This window comes from Chlorella variabilis, assembly GCF_000147415.1.
Source record: "Chlorella variabilis unplaced genomic scaffold CHLNCscaffold_7, whole genome shotgun sequence".
NCBI classification, from domain to species: Eukaryota; Viridiplantae; Chlorophyta; class Trebouxiophyceae; order Chlorellales; family Chlorellaceae; genus Chlorella; species Chlorella variabilis.
Window position 1 is genome coordinate 1,182,794 of NW_005435081.1, and position 12,330 is coordinate 1,195,123.

Genomic DNA, 12,330 nt, shown 5'->3' on the forward strand with positions numbered 1-12,330 from the left:
GATGGGCGGCTGGCTGGCCGCGCCGAGGGGCGCCGCCCTGCCGGGCGGCCTGCAGCCGTGGCCGCGCACGCGGCGCCGGCCCGCACGCGGCGCGCCACACCTGCACGCGTGAGCGCCCGCCCACCCCTCCCCCCCCAGCAGCACTCCATGCATGCCCACCTCATCCAGGCCCAGCTCATCTGGCAGCTTGCGCAGCGCCTCGATGGCGGTGTCTCTGTCCTCCAGCCACCTGCGCAGCACACGCAGCGCACGCAGCACGCACAGCACGCGCAACATGGACACACGGACGAGGACGACGCCCCAGCGGCGGCGGCGGCGGCGGGGCCGGCAGCGAAACCGCGCGCGCCGGCGCCCGCGGCTGCTGGCGGGAACGCTCCCGGAGGGGGGCCAGCGGGAGGCTGAGAGATTGGAAGTGGGGAGCCGGCGGCAGCAGCATGCATGCATGCAGGGCAGGGGCAGCCATGCCTGGGGGAGCCCCCGCTCCTAACCCTGCCCCAGCCCCAGCCCCCAACACAGCCGGCGCCGGCCCGGGCAGCGGCCGGCGGCGGCGCACCAGCCCCAGCGCAGCGGGGGGGGGGGGCGCAAAAGCGGCATGCAAGCGGAAGCACGCGCTGCTGCTGCAGCTGCGGCGGCGGCGGCGGCGGCGCGGCTGCTCACGAGAAGCACTTGATGTCTTTGCCCTTCTCCCGCCGGTCCAACGAGTTGATGGCGGCGAAGGCATAGCCCATGGCCAGCGCCTGCTTGGTGTGGGATACCTCCTCGGGCAGGCCTGCGGGCGGGGCGTGGAGGCGAGCGGGGCAGTGGAGGCCGCGGGGAGGTGGGCGGCGCTCCGCGGCAGCCGCACCTGGCTGGACACCTGGCCGCGCACCTGCCCGCGGCCGGCAGGCATGCAGCCGCCCGCCCGCGGCCTGCCCCGCTGCCCCGCCCGCCGCTGCCTGCCTGCTGCCCCGCGGGCCGCCCCGCCACCCGCCGGCCCACGCACACCCCTCCCTCGCCCGCGCAGCCACACAACCACCCGGCCGCCGCCTCACCTCGGCACTCGGGGCAGGCCTCCTGCTCGGGCCAGAAGTCGTACGCGTTGTGGTAGCAGCCGTGGAAGAAGACGAGCAGGCCCTTGGCGTCCTGCGGCACCTCGTAATACACCTCCCGCCCCTCCACGGTCGCCGTGCTGGGCGTCAGCAGCGGCGTGCCCTCCGCATTGTCGCTGTACGCGGGGGGGGTGCCGTCGCCGTCGCCGCCGTCCTCGTCGCTGGCGGTGGTCAGGGTGGAGTTGGTGTCTCCCAGGTCGACATCCGAATCCACCAAGTCGCCGTCGTCTGGGGTTGATGGAGGTGCGGGAGGGGGCGCGTCGTCGCCGTCGCCACCGTCGGAGGCTTCTGGGCTGGGGCTGGGGCTAGGGCTGGGGCTCTCGTCCTCCTCGTGGTTGGCCGCCGCCAGGCGCGGCCCGGCGGACAGCAGCAGCAGGCCGAGAAGGAGCAGGGCGGCGGTGGCGGCGCCGCCGCGGCGGCGCGCGGGCGGCGGCATGCCTGGCTACGGCCTGGCAAGTCGGCAATCCGGCTTGGCACGCACGGTGACCAGCCAGGATCGCGGAGAGGGGCGCTTGGGAGCCGTGGCGGGGCTGCAGCAGGCAGCGAAGGCGGACAGAGTTGAAACCTGGCGCACAAAGGCGCACCCGCCAGTGACGCCTGCCCCGCAGGCAACAGGCTGCTGCATTGATTGGTCGCAGGTAGCGGGGCGCCCAGGGCACATAGCACAACCTCGCCCCCGCCCCCGTCCCCCCCCGCCCACATGCCAGTCGCTCCCACCTTCAAGGAAGCCTGCTAGCCTGCAGGAGAGGCACGTCGATCGTCAGATCAAATGCGAAAGCAGGGGGGACCGAGGAACAACGCGGTTGAGGTCAGGGCAGGTCTGCCAGACGTCTGTGGGTGTTGGGGCAGTAGGATTCCGGACGTCTGCGCCCCCCAATTGCGGACCTTGCAGCGGCAAGGGAGCTTTGAGAGGATGACTGAGGTGGGTATTCCGTTGGTGGGGCCCATCCCCTGCCAGACGACCTGGTTCTGGAGGTCCCGCCGGAGCGGAGGCGGAACCGGCGGGAGCCGAGCCTGCAGGCCAGCTGGCCCACTGACTGAGAGTCACCGGTTACATTCGGGTCACATCAGGATGTGCCATCACAGCATGTATGGGGGATTCAGATGGCAGAGGCGCGGCGGTGCAGGGCAAGCGGGGCGGGCAGGGTGGTGGGTGCCGCCCCAGCGGCTGGCGGCAGCCGGCGAGGGCGGCAGCGGTGGTCGCCACCGAGGGAAGAGTACAGCAGTGCAGTCATACAAAGCAAAACTGGGTGCACGCCAGGTACGGAGTGCACGCGGCGCGGAGGGGGCCGTCTCCTGCTTCCCAGCAGCCGCCTCACAGGGAGGTGTGCTGCGGCGCCACCCCGAGCGCCTCACGCGCCCCCGGCAGCGCCTCGCCACGCGCGCCTGCCGCCGCCGCCGCCGCGCGCGCCGCCGCCCGCTCCTCCGCAGCGTGCGCCGCGTCCTTGTAGCCCATGCGCCCCGGCGCGTACGCGGCGCGCCAGGCGGGGAAGGTGATGGCGGCGGTGGGGTTGGCCTTGAGCCACGCCACGTACGCGGCATACAGGTCACCCCAGTTGTCCCGCTCCCCGGTGGTCGTCGCCAGCTGCTCCGCCACCTGCAGCCAGGCCAGACCCAGGGCCGGGCAGGGTGTACAGCTCAGGACTCGTTGGTCAACGAGCAATACCACCAGCAGGCAGCCCTCCCGGGAGCCAGGCGCTGCCACCAGCAGGTGGCGGTCCTGCCACTGGGCAAGGGCACAGACATCAGGGGAGCAGCACAGTGCGCCGGGGCGAGCGCCGCCCCCCCTCCCCCACCTGCTTGGCCGCCTCCTTGAGCGCCTCGTCGTCCTGCATCTCCGGCTGCTGCTGCCGGTCGGCCGACAGCGTGGCGGTCTGCCGCTTGATCTGCGCGGCGCCGCAGCACGCACACCAGGGGCGGCATGAATGACTGGGGGCAACACACACACACACACACACACACAAAGGTGGCACTTGCTACACAGCTTGCGCAGCCATCGCCGGCAGCCTCGTCCCACGCAGGGCCAGGGACCGGCGCCGGGCGGCGCCAGGCAGGCACCTGCAGCTCCCGCTCGAGCTGGTCGATGGCGGCGGTGCCTTCCGACTCCAGCCACGCCAGGCTGGCGGCCAAGTGGTCCCCCACAATCTCGTGGGTGGCCCAGGCCAGGTTCATTTGCTCTGTGGAGGCGCGCAGGCCAGGTCGCATGGGCCAGGAAGGAGGGCAGGCACGCGTCAGCCGGCGCTCACGCAGCACAGGTGTGTGCAGGCAGCCGCCGAGCAGCGCCAGGCGCGGGGGGTGGCGGCCCTGGGCGCTCACCGCTGATCAGGGCCCAGTCGGAGGCGGGGCCCGCGGTCTCGCCGGTGTCAGGCTCCAGCTCAGGCAACACCTCCGCCAGCTGGTCCCGCCACGGCTGCACCACAGGTTGACAGCTTCTGAGAGGCAGGCACGCATCCACCCGCATTGTGTGGCAGGTGTCGTGCATGCGCACACATACCGCAGGACCCCCGCACGGCTATAGCGTGCTGAGAGCCCCGATGGGGCGGAAGACAGGGAGAGAGGAGCAAGCGCGTGCACGGGGCGGGGGCGCCGCCAGCTGGCGCCAGCTGGCGCCGGCCGTACCTGCGTGGTGTACCGCGGGTCGGAGGTCACCATGCCCGCGTCGTCGATCATGCCGATCTGGTGCAGCCCGCTCACGATCCGGCGGGACAGCTCGGGCGAGATGAACTCAGAGCGGTCGGAAAAGAAGGAGCGGGTGACGGGGCGGGGGTCCACCTGCACAGCAGGCGCAGCAGGCACAGCAGGCACAGCGCGCCGAGCCATCAGCCACACCGGGCAGGCCATCGTGCCGCGCGTTCCCGGCAGAGAGGCTGGGAAGCGGCAGGCAGCTGTGAGCGTGCAGCCGGCAGGCCTTTTGGTGCAGAGGAGGGGGAGGGCGCCACCTACCGCAATCTTGGCGGTGGGCACGCTGTTCTCCATGAGCTTCTGCATGCTCTGCGCGATGCGGGCTGTCATTGCTGCAAGGGATGGGCACAGCAGCAGGCAACGCCTCAGCCTGGCGTTTGGCCTCACACAGATGCACTGCACGCTGGGGTGCGGCCAGTCGGCAGAGGGCCACTCGCAGGTGCCCACGCCAGGCCCAGCCTGCCCAGCCAGCTGCCCAGCCAGCTCGAGCAGCTGCCCCACAGCCAGCGGCAGCGGGCTCACTGCGGTCTCTCTGCATGTCGATGAAAATGGTGGGCGGGTAGGTGGCCCCCAGGTTGTCCACAGGGAAGGTCTCGTAGGTGGCGCCCAGCACCTCTGCAGCCAGGGCAGGCCCCAGCCAACGCCAGGCCGCAGCAAAACGGTCAGGCCGCATCCGGGCCGCAGCAAAACGGCGCCCAGCTCAGCCCGCACCAAGCCTGTGCTGCATGGCGCGCGCCGGCAGCGGCGGGCCACCGCGGGCGGCGGGCGGGGCGGCTTGAGGCAGGGCGGCGCCGCACCCGAGATGATTCCGTTGACGCGGGTGAGCTTGGGCAGGCGCAGCACAAAGGAGGCGCCAGCGGAGATGCCCAGCCCAAAGACGGGCAGCGCCTGGAGGCTGTACTGCCTCATCCAGTTCTCCAGCACATACTTGACTCCCCACTTGTCCTCCCCATACCTGCAGGCGGCGGTACCGTGGGGATCACATGATGAGATACCAGCGGCCCCATGTGCGCCCAAAGGCCAGCGGCCTGGACCCTGGGCCCCGGTCACGCAACCATGAGCAGCACACATCAGCACACGGCCGCGCAGTTGCTGCGGCTGCGTGCCGGCGGCGGCGGCTGCCAGTCTCACGAGTAGCAGCGGCTCATGGGGTCCCGATCCTTGGAGTCAACAGCCAGCACGGCGTAGCCCCGCGCCAGCGCCTGCTTGGTGTGAGACACCTCCTCGGGCAGGCCTGCAGGCAGGCAGGCAGGCAGCCCACTGCGCTCAGCCAGGCGCATACTCGCAGCGGCGGCGGTTAGTGTCAGCGGCGTGAGGGCGGCGCTCGGGGGTGCCGGGCCAAGTCCCCACCTGAGCACTCGGGGCAGGCCTTGCTGGGTGGCCAGAAGTCGGCGGCGTCGTGCACGCAGCCGTGGGCCATGAAGAGCACGCCAACAGGGTTGTGAGGGATCTCAAAGTAGAACGTCCGCCCCATGACCTCGCCTCGGGTGGGCGTGAGCAGGCTGCTGCCCTCCATGTCTGTGTCGCCACCAAGCTTGACGGCCGCGTGAGCTGCCAGGGGCGCCGCCGCAAGGCCCAAGCACGCCACCACGGCCAGGGCAGCGCTCCAGGCCGCCCGGTGCTGTTGCCGCGGCAGCATGCTGCTGCTGCTGCTGCTCGTCCCACGCTGCCGGGGCGTCGCCGCCCGCCGCCAGTCGGGGGTGCTCTTCTCTGCCGTCGCGGCTGTGCGGCGGCCCGAAGAGGTTGTAAATGCTCCCTGCACGCCTGCCACAGCCTCCTGCGGGCAGCGGGGGACGAGATTGCGTTGGATTGAGGGCGCAACTGTCTGGGTAGCTGGGGGTTGCTGGGGCGATCCGACGCCTTGGACGGTGATATTTGGCGTCATAAGCTCGGTAAAAGCGTTGCAACATGGCCACCGCGCCCAATGGAGGGGCCCTGGCGACATCTCGTTTCCACATCGCACCTGCTCCTCTGCGGCGCCCGCCGTTCGGCTCTGAGCTACTGCTACAGAAGAAACAGATCGTTTGCTGCTTCCTGCAAGGGAACAGGGAAGGGTGCGCTCGGCACCTAGCATGCCCAGCATGGCGCCGGCGCCCGGCCAGCTGGCAAGCGTGTCGCAGTGGCGTCAAGTCAGTTGTCCAAGCACCCTTACTGTTTGAGAGCACTTCCTGCAGGTCCGGTGGAACCTTTGGCATGCCAGGGGCGATGAGATTGCCGGGGTTGCATTGTGAGGAGGGATGCCGGTCCCGCCTCCCGCTGTTGGCGCTGACCTTGAGCGCTGTCCTGGGGTCACTCATCCTTCTCTGTCCTGCACTCCACCCATGGCTGCCGCAATGGAAGACACGGCCACGGGCTTCGAATGGCTGGAGAATGGCCGCGGGCTGAGGTTGTTCGTGAGGGTGTGGGAGCCCCGTGAAGGTAACTTGGCTCTCAGATTTTGACGCAGCGCAGATGTTGACCGCAAGCCCGAGAGCTCGCTGATGCCACGAGCCTCCGACACTGCCCCTTCCCCGCAGGCACGCAGCTCCAGGCGGTGCTCGTGGTTGTGCACGGATTCTCCTGGCACAGTGTTTACTTCAGCGAGCTGGCCTCGCAAGCTGCCCAGCAAGGTGCGCCCTCGTCCCGCCCCACTGCCGCCGACGGCGGCAGCGGCGCCCTCTTTGTAAATGCTTCTCTGGCCCGCCCCCACCCCTTGCAGGCATCGAGGTGGTGGCCTTTGATCTGCAGGGCCACGGCCGTAGCGAGGCGCTGGGCGGCATGCGCGGCTATGCCCGCCGCATGGCAGACTTGTGCGCCGATGCGGCGCAGGTGCTGGACTGGGCGCGGCGGCGGCGCCCTGCAGTGCCCGCCTTCCTGGCGGGGGAGTCGATGGACGGCACCATTGTGCTGCGCCTGCTGCAGCTCCAGCCCGACCTGCAGCGGCAGGTGGGCGGCGCAGGCCTGCACGGGAGGGAGGGCGGGAGGCCCTATTCCACGGTTGCAGGCTGGTAGAGCCCAGTGCCCCCGCTTGCCCTCGGCTTTCACCCAAGCCTGACCTGACCCGCAGCCGGGCCGCTCCCACCCCCCACCCTTCACGCCCGCAGCTGGCGGGCCTGGTGCTGCTGGGCCCCGTGGTGCGCGTGTCGGCGGCGGTGCTGCCGCCGGCCCCCGTGGTGTGGGTGCTGCGCCTGCTGGCGCGACTCTTCCCCACGTGAGCCCCCGCCGCCGCTGCTTTCTGGCTGGCACGGCGGGAGGCATGCTCACTTGGCTTCTTTGTCTGTTTAAGAAGCTAGGCAGCCACCTGCCCACCCCTCCCCTTCCCCTGCCCCCGCCCCTGCCTGCACACAGCCTGCCGGTGCCAGACGACAGCATCCGCCAGGGCTTTGAGCGCGCCTTTGGCGACCAAGAGTTTGCGGCCCGGGCCAAGCAGGCGGGTGGCTAGCTCCCCACGAGGACGGAGATCCCTCTGCTCCCAGCCAGCACACCGTACTGTCCTGCCGCAGCCTGAAAGTAATCGATGCTTGTGTTTGTAATCAATGCTTTTGTTTTGCCCGCTCCTTTGCCCCGCGCGCCTGCCGCCCCTGCAGGACCCTCTGGTCGTGTTCGACCGCCCACGCATCGGCTTGTCCGCGGAGGTGTTGGCTGCCTGCGACGCCGTGGCAGCAGGGCTGGAGGGGCTGCACCTGCCGCTCCTGGTGCGCCACCGCGCCTCCCACGCCCGGCTCGCACCCCTGGCCTGCTGTGCCTGCTGCTCCTGTTGGCGCCACAACGTCAGGCGCGCTCGCTGGAGTGGCTTGGGCCCCCGCCTCTCGCAGTCTCTCACAGCCTTGCTGCTGTGCTGGCTCTTGTGCGGCATGCCATGCGCGTTGAGTGCAGGTGCTGCACGGCGAGCTGGACTCACGCTCCGACCCGGCCAACAGCCTGGAGCTGGGGCGGCGCGCCGCCAGCGCCGACAAGACGGTGCGGGTGGTGGAGGGCGCGCAGCACCAGCTGCTGCAGGATGTGCCGGCCATACGGGCCGCGGCAACGGCGCAGGTGGTCAGCTGGGTGCTGGCCCGCGCGGCGGGCGGCAGCGGCGGCAGCGGCGGCGGCGGCGGCTGAGCCTGCCAGGAGATGGCGGCGGCCCCAGCGCTGCCTGCTCCATCCGCTCTGAGCCTGCTCTGGCCTGAGGCCTGACACACATCAGTCGGTTTCAGGCATCAAGCTTGTCTTTGAGGCATTCAATGGACTTCAGCCCACACAGGCGGCTGCCAGTGGGAGGCCTTGGCTGCCCTGCCACTGCCCCAGCGTGCAGCGCCCGCCATCACCGCCGCCGCCGCATGGGCAGCATGCCCAGCCGCCGCGGCGACAGGTCTCGCAGCCTGGGGCCCGGCAGCCTCGCCGCCGCAAACTGCTGCGCCAGGCCGGCCAGCGGCAGCGTGCCGCGCGCCTCCAGCCACGCCAGGCAGGCGGTCAGGTGGTCCCCCACAATCTCGTGCATCGCGTACGCGCGGTTCAGCTCCTCTGCAAGGCAGGGAGGGAGGTACGGGTGGCGACCAGTCGTTGTTTGTATTGGTAGGAAGTTGGCGCGTGGCGGGCGCCAGAGAGAGCACACTCTCATTGGGGTGCGCCTCGTGGCGGGATTGCCGGGCGGATCATGGTGCATGCGCTTTCCAAACCAGCGCTGCTCCCTGCCCTGCGCCTTCAGGGCCGTCGCGAGGACAGGCGTGCATGCCGAGCCACCTGCTCACCTCCCACGTGCGAGGCGTCCGCCACGAGCGAGTCCCCAGCGCCAGCCGCCAGCTCGGGCACCGCCGCCGCCACGCGGGCGCGCCACGGCAGCGCGGTGTACCTCGGGTCCTGCAGCAGTACGCCCGCCCCGTCCAACAGCCCGGTGGCGCGCAGCGCCGCCACCACCTTGGCGGCCAGCTCAGGTGAGAAGAGGGCGGAGCGGTTGGAAAGAAAGTCTGAGGTGAAGGGCTGGGGTTGCACCTGGCAGGGGCGGCAGTGGCGGGGAAAGGGCGGCGGGTGGTTGCGGAGGCGGGGTCGAAGCATGCAGCTGAGCATGTGCTGCAGCCCCAACACCCCGCCAAAAGCGATGACTGCAACCCCTCACCAGCAGCACATCGGTGGGCACGCCGTAGCGGCGCAGCAGCAGCTGGTTGTCCGCGATGCGCGCGGCGGTGCGCGCATCCCGCGGCATGCTGACGTAGGCGGTGGGCGGGAAGGCGGCGCCCAGCTCCTCCATCCCCCACGCATCCAGCTGCACGCCCAGCACCTCTGCACGTCAGTCGGGCAAGGCACGGCCGGCGTGGCGGCAGCGGCGGCGGGCTCAGCCTCGGCGTGGGCTGGGCCGGGGCGGGCGGGCGGGCGTGGCAGCTTTAGCCACGGAGCTGCATGCAGGCGCTGGCGCTTTGTGGGGCGTGACAACCACCAGCCGGCTCCTGCCCAGGGGCCAGCCGCCGCCGCGCCGGACGCGCACCTGAGATGACGCCGTGCACCCGCAGCAGCCTGGGCAGCTTGAGCACCAGGGAGGCGCCCGCTGAGACGCCCACCAGATACAGGGGCTTGGCCTGCACACAGAGGGGCCCAGGCCGCGGTGGGGCATTGGACGCTGCCAAGGTGCTAGTACTAGGACTAGTCATAGTGAGGCCGGCGCCCGGCAGCGCAGCCCCCGGCTGCAGCCCAGCCGCCCCCCAGCGGTGCACCCACCGCCCGCTTCAGCCGCCTCAGTTTTTTGGCGCACCGTAAAGTTGTTCTGCTTGATCCAGTGCTGCAGTATCGCCGCCACGTCCTCGCCGTCCGCATGCCAGCCGAAGCAGCGGGTGGCGTCAGAGGCGTCCACGGCAATGGCGGCATAGCCGCGGGCGAGCGCCTGCTTGGTGTGCGCCACCTCCTCTGGCAGGCCTGCAGGCAGGCAGGCACTGGCTGATTCTTGTTGCTCAGTCTGGCAGCAGCAGTCTCAGGCAGCTGTGCGGAGTGGCCACCACTGCCTGCCAGCGCACCATCGCACTCTGGGCAGGCTGAAGCGTCGCGGGGCCAAAAGTCGGATGCATCATGGGCGCAGCCGTGCATCATGGCTAGGACACCCAAGATTGGGGCTGCTGGTATCTCGTAAAAGACTTGTCTGCCTCGCATGGTGAATGTGCTGGGGGTGAGCAGGGGCTGGCCGTAGGCATTCACCGCCCCGTCACCGACAGGCGCAGCGGCGGCGGCGGCGGCGAGGCAGGCGGCTAGCAGGGCCGCTGCGGATGTCCGCTGGTGTAGCGCCATTCGTCGGCACGCTTAGCCAAGGGCTGTCTTGGTTGTCGTTTGAGCGGAGGCCTCCGTGATGCAGATGGCAAGGGGTGCACAGCCGTGCGGAGCCACCACAGTGAATTGGGCAGCTGCTTTGGTGTGAAGGACGGGCGAGGCGTGAAGAATGCCAGAGTGCCCGGATTTACGCGGTGCCGGCTGGCGAAGCCCGTGCTGTGGTCACAGCGCATCCGTCTGGTAGGCGGGGGGGATATGCCGCCGCCCACCACCATGGTCGCAAAGGGTCCACACCCTGTAAAGGCGCGTCAATACCACGTCCGTGGCACTCCTTACAGCCTAAACAGGGCGGCAGCAACCCCGTTGGTGCGGTTGCGGCATGGCGGTTGCGGCATGGCGGATGGGGCTGCCAGGCACCAACCTGCCGTGCACGGCAGCCCCCCTCTTAATTGCCATCATCTGCTGCCCCAGGCGCCTCAAGTTGAACCAATGTGCACCGCTGGGTGCAAGCAGCTTGCGCCGGCTCCTCCCTCCCTCCCTCTCCCGCCCCATGTTGTGCGCTGCGTGGCTCGCATGAGAGGAGTGGCTCCCTGCTGCCCACGCCTCTGGGCATCGGAGGATAGATACAACACTTCAGCGTTGTTGGCATGGAAACGTCCAAGGGAGATGGTTCCAGGGGCTGTGACCGATGCTTCCAGGGGCTGGAGCCGGGCCCCTGGCGGCTCAGGGGGCGTAGCGGCAGCGGCGACAGCCACCCTCCCCCGGGCCCCAGCATCCACTGTCCGATCGCATCCCATCCCTTCTGACTGACCTGCATAATCAGGTAACGCTGTGAAAGCACAAGGCTGCGGTTCCTGTCAGTACGATTGAAGGAGAAGCTGAGATGCAAGAGCAGATAAAAACGTAATCGCGCGGCCCGCCGACTTAGGAGTCATTCAGGAGTCAGAGGACTCCGGGCTATCTCACACCCTGTCGAGGGAGGGCCTGCCCTAGCGCCGCCCTACCCCCGCGGCACGGTGGTCTCCCTGGAGCACTGCCTTGCTGCCTGATCGGCCGCCGAGGCGCCGCATCAGTCGGAGGACGCTTGGAGGCGCATACCTGCAGCTTGCAGCTGCTCCCCCCGCTAGCCGCCTTGCATCCGTCCTCGCAGGCCCCTGGCGGTTCCCCAGCCTCGCAGGGTGAGCTGGGCATAGCAGGAGGGCGTGGTATGTGTGTACGCACCCTGTGCAGAGCCCGGCCGCGACGAGGTCCTAGCGGGACGGGGGTCCTCGCGTGAACCCCGTGCGGCCCGCCCCCCTGATTCTCGCCCTCCCAGCACATCCTGCTGACTGCGCGCAGGTCACACCATGCGGGCTTCGGCCCTGGCATTCGCCCTGGCGCTGCTGTGCCTGGCGGCGGCGCCTGCCTGCGCCCGTCACCGCGCCGTCAGGCACGCCACGGCCGCCCACAGGGGCCGCGCGCTGCAGCAGATCGACCCCAGCTGGAACGTCAGCAAGGGCAACGACGGTGCCGCCATGACAGTCCTTTCCTGCCCCACGCCTGGCACCTTTGTCAGGATCGAGGCGACTTCGTACACCGGCTCGGCCACCTGCGCCTGCGACGCTGCGGGCATGGCCAACATCCGCACCGCATGCACCGGCAAGAGCAGCTGCGGCATCCTGTGGGGCGGCGGCGCCGCCAACCCATTCTTTAACCCTGCCGCAAGCTACATGTGCACCTACGACCCGTGAGTGGCTGGCTGCCAGGATGGCTGGCCCGCTCCTCGCTGGCCTGGCTGGGCTGGGCCCGCTTCCCATCCCGCACCGGCGCCGGCCTGCTGCCATGCATCAGCATACCGCCGTCACGCACGTGCCGCGACGCGTTGCATGCATGCATGCATGCAGGTGCGTTTTCGTTGTCAAGCTGGGCGTCGTCCACTGGACTTGTGCGGCGATGAGCTCCAGTCCCATTACCACAGACGGCGGCACCATCACCGTGAGCTGCCCCGCCAACTACAAGATTTCCATCCAAAACTCCCTCTACTGTGAGCAGCTAGCCGGCCTGCCGCATGTGGCTGCCGACGCTGCACCGTCCAGCGGGTACACATGGCAGGGCCCCGGGGTGTGGCTGCGCACGCATTGCTGCCCTTGTGTTGAAACTTGCCCTCACGGAAAATGCTGTGCTAATGCTGTGCTGCTCTGCGGTACCTTCCGCTGCACCGGCAGGCTGACGTGGGGCCTCCCTGCGTGCCCCGCCGCACCGGCTGACCCGCGCCGCCCGCCGTGCCCCGCACCGCCTTGCAGATGTGCAAAGCACGTGCAACGGCTGCCTGAGCTCCACCGCCAGCGTGTCCACCGCCTGCAACAACCGG

At 69.8% G+C, this 12,330-nt stretch overlaps 6 protein-coding genes across 6 annotated transcripts in view; 3 read left to right on the top strand and 3 right to left on the bottom strand.

The window, feature by feature from the left end:
* CHLNCDRAFT_144400 (hypothetical protein) overlaps positions 1–112 on the top strand; it is a gene marked incomplete at both ends in the record, with an annotated part of 1,616 nt that extends 1,504 nt beyond the window's left edge. The window contains one exon of the mRNA XM_005848664.1: positions 28–112. Coding sequence (XP_005848726.1) covers positions 28–112 — 85 coding nt within the window. The remainder of the gene's footprint in view (positions 1–27) is intronic.
* A 541-nt stretch (positions 113–653) lies between these two features.
* CHLNCDRAFT_144401 (hypothetical protein) lies at positions 654–1,524 on the bottom strand (the record flags this gene model as incomplete). Its single annotated transcript, XM_005848873.1, has 2 exons — positions 654–769; positions 1,032–1,524. 2 exons carry the CDS (start codon positions 1,522–1,524, stop codon positions 654–656), a joined length of 609 nt encoding a protein of 202 aa, XP_005848935.1.
* An 879-nt stretch (positions 1,525–2,403) lies between these two features.
* Positions 2,404–6,067, bottom strand: CHLNCDRAFT_144402 (hypothetical protein; the record flags this gene model as incomplete). The annotated part of the gene is made up of 12 exons (XM_005848874.1): positions 2,404–2,685; positions 2,885–2,974; positions 3,147–3,265; positions 3,405–3,498; positions 3,708–3,860; positions 4,032–4,102; positions 4,293–4,385; positions 4,568–4,725; positions 4,902–5,004; positions 5,121–5,547; positions 5,734–5,804; positions 5,923–6,067. The coding sequence occupies 12 exons, from the start codon at positions 6,065–6,067 to the stop codon at positions 2,404–2,406; spliced, it is 1,806 nt and encodes a 601-aa protein (XP_005848936.1).
* A 36-nt stretch (positions 6,068–6,103) lies between these two features.
* Positions 6,104–7,191, top strand: CHLNCDRAFT_51614 (hypothetical protein; the record flags this gene model as incomplete). The annotated part of the gene is made up of 5 exons (XM_005848665.1): positions 6,104–6,188; positions 6,287–6,379; positions 6,469–6,695; positions 6,854–6,960; positions 7,098–7,191. The coding sequence occupies 5 exons, from the start codon at positions 6,104–6,106 to the stop codon at positions 7,189–7,191; spliced, it is 606 nt and encodes a 201-aa protein (XP_005848727.1).
* Positions 7,192–7,266: 75 nt separating this feature from the next.
* On the top strand, positions 7,267–7,850 carry CHLNCDRAFT_144404 (hypothetical protein; the record flags this gene model as incomplete). Its single annotated transcript, XM_005848666.1, has 3 exons — positions 7,267–7,272; positions 7,337–7,444; positions 7,626–7,850. The coding sequence occupies 3 exons, from the start codon at positions 7,267–7,269 to the stop codon at positions 7,848–7,850; spliced, it is 339 nt and encodes a 112-aa protein (XP_005848728.1).
* A 202-nt stretch (positions 7,851–8,052) lies between these two features.
* CHLNCDRAFT_51615 (hypothetical protein) lies at positions 8,053–10,001 on the bottom strand (the record flags this gene model as incomplete). Its single annotated transcript, XM_005848875.1, has 6 exons — positions 8,053–8,252; positions 8,480–8,720; positions 8,845–9,008; positions 9,211–9,301; positions 9,475–9,635; positions 9,734–10,001. The coding sequence occupies 6 exons, from the start codon at positions 9,999–10,001 to the stop codon at positions 8,053–8,055; spliced, it is 1,125 nt and encodes a 374-aa protein (XP_005848937.1).
* Positions 10,002–12,330: the final 2,329 nt, after the last annotated feature.